Source organism: Elgaria multicarinata, chromosome 18 (genome assembly GCF_023053635.1).
Source record: "Elgaria multicarinata webbii isolate HBS135686 ecotype San Diego chromosome 18, rElgMul1.1.pri, whole genome shotgun sequence".
NCBI classification, from domain to species: Eukaryota; Metazoa; Chordata; class Lepidosauria; order Squamata; family Anguidae; genus Elgaria; species Elgaria multicarinata.
In genome coordinates, this window is record NC_086188.1 from 614,975 (window position 1) to 625,890 (window position 10,916).

Below are 10,916 nucleotides of genomic sequence, written 5' to 3' on the forward strand. Positions count from 1 at the left end.
TCCAGAAGCAGATGCCAGATTGTGTATGTGGCGGCGCGTGTTGTATTTTGCACACCGGTTTTAGGCCTTGACAGGCAGGCCCGGAGTAAGGGAAGGAAAACCATAGTGGCAAAGGGGGGGGGGGAGGCAAGGCGGGGAGAAGAAAGCCCAGCAGCAGCATCTCCCCCAACCACGAGGGTCTGGCGTGGGGAGCCGGCCGGGGGGGGGGAGGGAGAGGAGGGAAAGAGCCGGCGCTCCCACCTACCGTTGGCGCCCCATCTCTCCTTGAGCTTCTTGACTTGCTCCAAGCTCAGCCCGGTGCTCTCGTTGACCCCGAAATAGCCCAGGACTTCCTCCACGGTCTTGGTGTGCGCGTTCTCCATGGCTGCAGCCCGGCAAAGGAGCGCCTGCCTCGCTCGCCTGCGTGTGCCGGAGTCCCTCTGCCGCGCCGGCGCCGCGCTCCTTCCTCTTCCTTCTTTGCGGCAACAGGAACAGCGGCAGCGGCAGCAGCGGCGCACGAAAAGCCTGCCGGCCTCAGCAGCAGCAGCAGCAGCAGCAGCGCCGCCTCCCCCGGCCTCTCCCCACCCCCTAAGGATCCCCGGGACTCCTCGGATTTGCCACCATAAGACAAGAGCCAGAGGGGGCAAAGGGGGGGGGGGCTTGGCAATAAAAAGGGGGGGAAGCAAGCCGGGATAAAGCGGGGGAGGCTGCCCCGGTCTCTGCTCGGGAGGGTCTTCCCCCCCCAAAGAGCAGCGGTCCCACCTACCGCCTGTTACGCGGCGGGGTGGGGGTGGGGGGCAGGGCAAGGCGAGCCCCGAACCTCCCTCCGCACTCAAAGGAGGCAGCCGGGGGGAGGGGGCTTTCACCTGCAGGGGCGCCTCTTCCCCTCGGGGGTTTGCGATGGGAAGAAGAAGAGGAAGAAGAAGAAGAAGGGGCTCGTTATAGGAATCCGAGGGGGCAGTTATTATACAACGGAACGAAAAGACCCCCCCCTCCGGGAGGGCTTCTTATCCCTGATCTCTCCCCTCAGTCTCGACCGGGGGCGGCGACTGCAGCGAGCAGGAGGGCCTCGAGGGCTGCCGATGCCGCCTCCCCGCTTCCCTCAGGGGTGGGGGGTGGAATAATGGGCCCTCGTCGACGAGCCCCTTCCTCTGCTCTCTCAACCTGCCCCTTATTCTGGGGGTGGGGGTCGTGGTCCTGGCCCCCTCTCTCTGCCTCTGCCTCTCTCCGCCCACACACAGAGCGATCGCTTCCCTCGGCGGCGGCGGTAGCTGAGCCGTCGGCGGCGGCTGCTCTAATAGAATTTATCCGAGCCAGGTCGCCGCTGCCCCTCTCGCGGCCGCGGCATGTGGACGACGCTCATTGGCCGAGAGCGGGAGCAAAAAAAAAGAAAGAAAAGAAAAGGGTGGAGGGAGGGCGGCCCCGCCTCGTGACGTCACCCCCAAAACCCGTATCCTGCCCCGCTGCCGCTGCCGAGATTTCACCAGAAGCCGGGAAAACAGCGAGGGCGGGGGAGAGGGATGGAAGAAGAAGAAGAAGAAGAAAAACTTGCCCGCCCGCGCTTTGTGTTTGCGGGGGTCATGCGCTCACACTCGCGCAGCTCGAGGAACGGCTTTCGTTGGAAGGAGAGTACGCGGGCGGGCGTCGAAACCAAAGGAGGTTTTTGTTTGAAATAAGAGACCTAGAGAGGAAAGTCTCGAGCGTCAACGGACAGGCTACCTCCGGGGGGGGGGAGTGGAGTGGAGGGGGAGGGGCCCGGCCCGGCGTCAGCATCGTCTCCTGAGGTGACTCTTGCGGCCCTTCGCCCTTCTGCTCCTTTCCTTCGCCCGTCGGTGCCCTGTCAGGGCAAGGGCCGAGCGCATAGGCCCCTCTGCCCGCGCTGGCTGCTTCGGCACCTTATGTATTGCGAGAATATAATAATAATAGTAATTAATACATATATTTATTTCTTACCCGCCTCTCCCTTTGGATCGAGGCGGGGAACAACATTAGTACGACAAATCAACACGTCTTAGAAATCCTTGGTTTCGCATTCACATGGGGGTGGGGTGGGGGGCGCGCGTTTAGGCCTGACGGAAAAGGCCGCTCTTCACAGCTGCCGAGAGAGAGAATGTGACGAATCTCCTCCGTCAGTCAGGCGGGCGGCAGAAGAAGAGGCCCCCTGGGTCAACGGCTGCCGGCCTAGTTGTGGCTGACTGGAGTAAACCCTCCCCAGAGGACCTGGGGGTGGGGGTGGGGGTGCAGGTGCAGCATTCCCGCAGGTCACCTGGACCCAAACCATGTAGGGCTTTAGAGGTAATGACCAAGACTTAGGCCGCCTTGAGGCCCAGTATTGGGCAAAAGGCGGGATACAAATAAATATAACAATACTTCCAAGTGAAACTAACTGGCAGCCAGTGGAGTGGTTTCAATGTCGGGGCTAACGTGGTCCCCCCTCAGTGTGCCGGTGACCAGCCTGGCACAGGCAGTGCCACAACTTCTCTCTGTGTAGAGTGACCATATGAAAAGGAGGACAGGGCTCCTGTATCTTTAACAGTTGCATAGAAAGAATTTCAGCAGATCATTTGTACATATGGAGAACCTGGTGAAATTTCCTCTTCATCACAACAGTTAAAACTGCAGGAGCTGTACTAGAGTTACCATTTTAAAAGAGGGCAGGGTACCTGCAGCTTTAACTGTTTTGATGAAGAGGGAATTTCACCAGGTTCTCCATATATACAAATGACACCTGCACCTTTTCAATACAACTGTTAAAGATACAGGAGCCCTGTCCTCCTTTTCATATGGTCAGCCTATCTCTGTGTGCAGAGAACCCTCAAAAGAAGGCCCCACCGCAGTAGTGTCGCCTCTCTGGGCTAAACGCCGGGTGTTTTGTGGGTGTTTGTCACACGCCATGACTCCTCACGAGTCCCTGCTCTGTGAGGCGGCTCCATCAAGCTCAGAGAGGCCGGCTGGGCTAGCGGAGGCTGGCTGGGGCCGCAGCTCCGGAGGCGGTTCACCCTCGCCCTCACTGAGCCCTTTGCCTCATCGCCACGTGGGAGCTTTTCTCAAGGCCCACGCATCGATGCGTGCGTTTTTTATTTCCCTTTATTAGAATATTTGATTTATTTATTTACAGTATTTATATACTGCTCCATAGCTAAAATAGATTCTGGCGGGGTGCACATAGGAATAAAACAGTAAAAAGAAGATTAAAAACAGCACATTGTTTTGTTTTCAATTTAAAACAAAGGACCAATAAAAACAGTGGCTGGTCAATTGAGGAAGGCTTCCTGGAGTAGAGTTGTTTTCAGGAGGGGCCAGAAGCAACCTAGTGTTGGTTCCTATCTGACCTCCAGGGGCAGGGAGTTCCAAAGAGAAGGGGCCACCACAGGAAAGGCTCTTCTCCTGGTGGACTCCAACCGGGACAAAGGTCCCTATGAAACCACTGGCAGCATGACCTCTGTGAACGGGCAGGTTGGTAAGGAAGAGATTCACCTAATATACCTCATTCAACAGGGCTCCTTCTGTTGTTCTGAGGCCTTTGCGGGACAGAGGACTGTTCTCCATACTACCATGTTGTACTGGGAGATGTTTTGAATCCTTAGATTCAGGGTGCTTCCAGGCAAGGCTTTTGTCGTGCTGCCTCCCTGCCTCACTCAATCTCATTCAAAGAATTTTACAAGGGAGCCTGACAATGGGGGCCCATTTGTAACCTTCAAGTGTTTTCCCACTGCCTCTTCCATCTTTTCTTTCCACAGAAAATCTGCCAAGGAGAAAAAGTCAGAATAGCTGCACAATAGCTGCATTAACGGTGTCCATCCATAGCTGGCATCTGGGCAGCAAGCACACTGGTCCCAGTATTCCCCTCTATGGTGAGACTTATTGATTTAAATTATAGCAATTCTTTCTGCATTTGCATTTATTCATGTATATTAGCATTTGCAAATTACAGTATATGGAAACTTAATGCAAATCTATGTGCACCCTTGCCCACTTTTATGGTGATGTGTAAGTGCCCACCCTACTGCTCTGTGAGGTCATGGCCCTGAAAGGTGGCCTATAAATACACTAAATAAATAAATATTTGTTATTTTTTAAAAAACATGTAGTCTAGCCTCTTTCAAACGCTTAAGGCTTTGGCAATGGCTTAAGGCATGCAGGGGGGGAAATACCACCCCCAAACCACATGCAACATATTAAGCCAAAAAGTATTAAAACAGATAAAATATACAAATGGTAACATTCCAGTGTTATAATCTCACTCTGAAAATATATTACAGCATTTCTGGAGGGGGGGGGGAAATACAGGCTTGAGCTAGGGCTAATGTTCATGAAGGCTGCTAGGTGGAGACCAGCCACCACATTCTGAGGGGACACATCGTTCCTACTGGTGGCTGTGATTCAGTCTGACCCAGCGAGTTACTACTTATGCTCTTAGCAAGAGCGCATAGACTCACTTCACAGAGATTAACTATGCCTTAATTGTTATGATACAGCCCTGGCATTGAACATTGAAAGCACATCAGTGGTCCACGGGGATTCTAGTACAAAAACAAATAGACCACACAAGACTAGTTAGACCACCCCTGTCCTAACTGTAAACACTTGGTGCACATATTGTATTATTAAGAGGACACATTGATACGCTTAGGCATGAGGGAACACAGAGGGCATTATGATTTCTTAGGCATGTTGGGCCAAAACCATTTTATCGTTGGGACACTAAAATTATACCTCTCACCCACACTGTGAATCCTGTCACTTCTCAACCAATTTATCTGATCCTGTGGGACTTCTTTCATACTAACCCATTTCTCTCTTGACTTTAAAGCCTTTATCTTCTGTTCTTATTATCTGATCCAAGATAAAAGTTAAAAAAAAACCAAACTAAGGCAAATATGTAATACTTGCTTTTAAAGGTAATAATCCTAAATATATGTTTGCAAAGGAGCTCTGCTTTTGTTGCAAAGATTTAATTACGCTGAGGAACTGAGTTATGTCTAATGGAGGGCCCTTAGCTCAGGGGAAGTGCACCTCCTTTGCATGCACAAAGTCCAAGTTCAGTCTCTGGTATCTCCACTTTAAAACGATCAGGTAACAGATAATGACCTGGTTTGCACTGTGGCTTGTTGCCCCACCCAGGACTGGTTTGCACATAATGACAACCTGGAGTATGGGTTGACTATGGGTTGTTGTTGTTGAATCATGGGTTGTTACATGCAAGCCCTGCACCCTAGCTGGACAGCTAGGTTATGGTTGTTAACCACAAACAGCCTAGGAAGAGAACCCACGGTTTATTGTTGGGTTGTGAACTCTGGAAAGTTTGTGGTTAATAACCCATAGTTAAAGCATAATGTAGGGTTCACATGTAATGACCCACAATTCAATGACAACCCATACTGAACCCATACTCTGGCTTGTCATTACGTGCGGACAATGAAACAAACTGTGGTTTGTGTTCCTATTCCTTCATCTGCTTCCTCTCTCTGTCCCAAACACCTTTGTCGTGCTGTAGTTCTGTAAACCACCCAGAGAGCCCTGGCTATGGGAGCAGTATATAAGTGCAATAAATAAATAAATAGTACTGGCATGTAGAGTGGCTGGGTTTTTTGTTTTTTCTATTCTTGCCTTCTGCCTCTGTAGCCTGGCAAGGAAGGACTTCTTCAGACAGCATATAGTTAAACTATGGAATTTGCTGCCAGAAGATGTCGTGATGCTCACCAATTTGGGTGGCTTTAAAAAAGGGTGAGACAAATTCCTGGAGGAGAAGGCTATCAGTGGCTACTAGTTAATATGGCTACATATTACTTCTAAGTTCAGAGGCAATATGCTTCTCAATACCGATTGCTGGGGAACACAAGCATGGGGGTGTTCTCCTGCTTATGCGCTTCGTATAGGCATTTCTGGCAAAGGGGATGCTTGATTCGATCGGCCTTTGGCCAGTCCAGCACAGCTCTTCTTATGTTGTGCCTAAGGTAGGTGGCACCTGCACCATTTATTTTACTATCAATATGGTTATTGTTAGTAGTAGTATTGCTACATTAAATTACAAAATGGGATCTGCTTTATAATCTGGTGTCTCTCATTCAAGTTTTTGGCAGATCTGTTGTACTATGAACCCCCCCCTTATGTGTTTAATGTAAAAAGGGTCATTATTGCCACCTATCAAACTTTGGATAGTACCCTCCCCATTATTATTATTATTATTATTATTATTATTATTATTTGTTTCCTACCTTTTTCCCAATACTGGGACTCAAGGCAACTTTACAAAATTAAAACATATACAATTAAAACATATAAATAGAACCCTCCCCCTCCCCCTCCCCCTCCTTCTTCTCCTTCTTCGCACCCTGTTGTTTCTAATTAGCAAACATACACACAAGGTAGCACTTGGGCAGGAAAATCCCTTTGTTGCAAGGCTTCAGAAAAAGTGCTTCTTGATGCAAAACACTTGCGTGGTTTTTGTCTTGTATTTATCTAGTGAACAAAGCTTTCCTGAGAATAGCATGATTGGTCATACATATACCTTGCCACTTAGGAGTTAAACTCAGTTCCTCTCTTGGCAGAAAGGAGATGGAAGCTTGAGAGAAAAACGAGGGACAATCCACAGAGATGTATTCAAAGCGAGGACAGGCCTGCTGCAAATAGGCTTTCATGCTGTGTCCTATAAAACCATTGAAAACGTTTCTCCCCCCTCCCCCCACCATCCCCCTGTTTACTTCTGAGGAATTTAGATGAGGGCATCAGGCTCTCCTGAAGGGATCATAATTTAGAAACACATGGAATGTCCCTGACCAATTTATCTCTTTACACTGGCAACCGCGTTATCTTGGCCTGTTGGTGGGAAGGCCTAAAAGCCACATAAAAACTGTGGAAGCATGAAGGTTCCAGGCAGATTAATTTCTCTAGCTGCAGCAGACTACTGGGGGAAAATGTAACTAGAAGGGAGACCAACACACACAAATTCACTGCTCCCAAGGAGCTGAGATTGCAGTGTGAATACAGAGTGGCACCTTGGTACGAAAGGCAGCATGGCAAGAGGTCAAATTAATTCCTAGTCAAATCTTGTTGGCTTCAATGGAATAAAATTCCCATAGGTAGTTACTCATGCAGCAAGGGATGGGTTGCACCTCACAAGGGATGGAAAGAATGTGTTCGGCCACAGCGTGAAGAACTTGATCAGGAGGGCTTTAAACTGAATCTTACGGGGGCGGGAGACGTAAACCTCGAGGCAACAATGGATGACGGCCAAGGCACCACAGTACAGAGAACAGCTCCAATAGTGCCCCAAAATAGTGTCCGCAACAATGTAGGAACAAAGCCAGACTATAAAACACATGGTCTTCGATGTCTATATACTAATGCCCAGAGCATGGGAAACAAACAGAATGAACTTGAACTCTTATTACATGAAGGCAAATACGACTTGATAGGTATAACTGAAACTTGGTGGGATGACTCCCATGACTGGAATATAGCAATTGAAGGATATAACTTGTTCAAAAAGAACAGAAGAAATAGAAAGGGAAGTGGAGTTGCATTATATGTTAAAAATACCTATCCCTGCACAGATCAGACTGGGAGCCCCATCGAGAGCATCTGGATTAAAATAAATGGGGCAAGGAATAAAAAGAACATGATAATTGGAGTCTATTACCGACCACCCAATCAAGGAGAAGACGAGGATGAAACTTTTGAGAAACAAATTGCCAGTGTTTCAAGGAAGTGTGATGTAGTAGTGATGGGGGACTTCAATTACCCTGATATCTGTTGGGAGACCAATACTGCCAAAAGTGGCCCTTCCAAGAAATTCCTGACGTGTGGGTGATAACTTTCTCCTACAGAAAGTGGAAAGGAACTAGAGGATCGGCAATCCTTAACTTGATATTGACCAATAGGGATGACTTAGTGGATAAAGTGGCAGTTATGGGAACTCTGGGGGAAAGTGACCACATCATACTTGAATTCTTGATTATGAAGGAGACAAAAGTTTAGTGTAGTCATACACGTGCTCTGGATTTTAGCAAAGCTGATTTTAATAAATTCAGAACTATGATAAGTAAGATCCCATGGCAAATGAGCCTAATGAGAAAAGGAGTGCAGGATGGGTGGGAGTATTTAAAAAAGGAAATTTTAAAGGCACAGTTACAAACAATTCCAACAAGGAGAAAAGATAGAAGACAAAAGAGGAAACCAATGTGGCTCCACAAAAAGCTTAGAGATGACCTGAAAACAAAAAGGGACACATATAGGAAGTGGAAGGAAGGCCAGGCTACAAAAGAAGAGTACAGACAAGTGGCGCAGAAGTGCCGAAATGGCATCAGGAAGGCTAAAGCTCAGAATGAGCTGAGATTAGCGAGGGATGCTAAAAGCAATAAAAAGGCTTTCTTCAGATATGTGAGTAGTAAAAGACAGAGGAAAGAAATGGTGGTTCAACTGCTTAATGAGGATGGCAAATTGATAACAGATGACAAAGAAAAGGCTGAAGTGCTCAACTCCTACTTTGCCTCAGTCTTCTCCCAAAAGCGGGTCTATGACCCCCCTGGAAAAAGTGAAGCAGAAGTTGAGGGGGCAGGATTACAGTTTGAGATTGATAAACAAATGGTCAAAGGATACCTAATTTCCTTGAATGAGTTCAAATCTCCAGGGCCTGATGAACTGCATCCTAGAGTAATGAAGGAGCTGGCAGAAGAACTCTCAGAACCTTTGTCTATTATCTTTGCAAAATCCTGGAAGACGGGTGAGGTGTCGGACGACTGGAGGGCTAACGTTGTCCCTATCTTCAAAAAGGGCAAAAAGGAGGAACCTGGGAACTACAGACCAGTAAGTCTGACATCCATCCCTGGGAAAATTCTGGAGCAGATTATAAAGAAGTCAATTTGTAAACACCTTGAAATCAATGCAGTGATCACTAGAAGCCAACATGGATTTGTCAAGAACAAATCCTGTCAGACAAATTTGATCTCATTTTTTGATAAGGTAACCTCCCTTGTGGACTGTGGGAACGCTGTGGACGTCATATATCTTGACTTCAGCAAAGCTTTTGACAAAGTACCACATGACATTCTGATTAACAAACTAGCTAAAAGTTGGCTAGATGGAACAACTATTAGGTGGATTCACAGTTGGCTACAGAATCGGACTCAAAGAGTACTTATCAATGGAACCTTCTCAAACTGGGGAAAGGCAACGAGTGGGGTACCGCAGGGCTCAGTCCTGGGCCCAGTGCTCTTCAACAGTTTTATTAATAATTTGGACAAGGAGGTGCATGGAATGCTGATCAAATTTGCAGAGGACACAAAATTGGGTGGGATAGCTAATACCCTGGAAGACAGAAACAAACTTCAAAGTGATCTCGATAGGCTGGAGTGCTGGGCTGAAAACAACAGAATGAAATTTAATAGGGATAAATGCCAAGTTCTACATTTAGGAAATAGAAACCAAAGGCACAGCTACAAGATGGGAGATACTTGGCTCAGCAATACTACAAACGAGAAGGATCTTGGAATTGTTGTAGATAGCAAGCTGAATATGAGCCAACAGTGCGATATGGCTGCAAGAAAGGCAAATGCTATTTTGGGCTGCATTAATAGAAGTATAGCTTCCAAATCACATGAGGTACTGGTTCCTCTCTATTCGGCCCTGGTTAGGCCTCATCTAGAGTATTGCGTCCAGTTCTGGGCTCCACAATTCAAGAAGGATGCAGACAAGCTAGAGCGTGTTCAGAGGAGGGCAACCAGGATGATCAGGGGTCTGGAAACAAAGCCCTATGAAGAGAGACTGAAAGAACTGGGCATGTTTAGCTTGGAGAAGAGAAGATTGAGGGGAGACATGATAGCACTCTTCAAATACTTAAAAGGTTGTCACACAGAGGAGGGCCAGGATCTCTTCTCGATCCTCCCAGAGTGCAGGACATGGAATAATGGGCTCAAGTTAAAGGAAGCCAGATTCCAGCTGGACATCAGGAAAAACTTCTTGACTGTTAGAGCAGTGCGACAATGGAATCAGTTCCCTAGGGAGGTGGTGGGCTCTCCCACACTAGAGGCCTTCAAGAGGCAGCTGGACAAGCATCTGTCGGGGATGCTTTAGGGTGGATTTCTGCATTGAGCAGGGGGTTGTCTCGATGGCCTTGTAGGCCCCTTCGAACTCTGCTATTCTATGATTCTATGATATCCTTTTGTCTCTAATGTAATTCAGAATATTTTAATAGAGTTGTTCAGAACTTAATTTGGGTTACCAGGGCCATGTGAAGCCATAACAAGGACAAGAGAGAACCCTGAGCATGTGCAAGTTTGTTCCTGTTTCGCAGTATCCCGGAATAGTTTATTTATTTATTTATTTATTTATTTAGAATATTTATATACCGCTCCCCATTGAAAAATTTCGGAGCGGTGTACAAGGTAAAATGAAATAAAAAACAGAATAAAACAGTTAAAACAAAATTTAAAAAGAAGCAAAAAAAAAAAATTAAATCCGCATCCCACATAACTCTTTCCTCCAATTCCTTCCCCAAATCCATCTCTTATATAAACCAAAACTTTATCTTAATCGCCTAGTTCTCACTTTCAACCAAAATTACCCCCTCTCCTTAGAGTTCTGATCCAGAACCTGCACTAATTTTACCACTTCTTAATGAGTAGGGCTGATGGAGGATGGGCCTTCAGCGGCCAAATTGGCACTGTGTTGCCTGTTCTGGGTTTTAGCACAGACCTGTCACCATCATTGCTGGTAAGATCACTGGAGTGATGAAGGAAGGTCTGGAGCGGGGTGGGTGGGTGTACTCAACAGGGAGGCATTTCATCCCTCCATAGGACTGTTTCTAAGGCATGGGAGGTGAGTACTGGCTGTCCCTCAAGAGGTGTTGACTCCCCAGGGTCTCCATCTGTGTTGGAGCACAGTAGGGTCCTGTTCCTTCTCTGTGGAAGAGATCTTGTTGGGTTTGGTGCCTGACC

At 47.4% G+C, this 10,916-nt stretch overlaps 1 protein-coding gene across 2 annotated transcripts in view; it reads right to left on the reverse strand.

Annotated features, from left to right (window-relative positions):
• The window catches only part of ATP2A2 (ATPase sarcoplasmic/endoplasmic reticulum Ca2+ transporting 2), a 47,491-nt gene extending 47,098 nt beyond the window's left edge, over positions 1 to 393 (reverse strand). The window contains exon 1 of one of the 2 annotated variants that reach the window (XM_063144188.1): positions 245 to 392. In XM_063144188.1, coding sequence (XP_063000258.1) covers positions 245 to 362 — 118 coding nt within the window. In that variant the 5' untranslated portion in view covers positions 363 to 392. Of the gene's footprint in view, positions 1 to 244 lie in introns of both variants that reach the window. The other variant, XM_063144186.1, reaches the window with a different exon arrangement.
• Between the last annotated feature and the right edge of the window lie 10,523 nt (positions 394 to 10,916).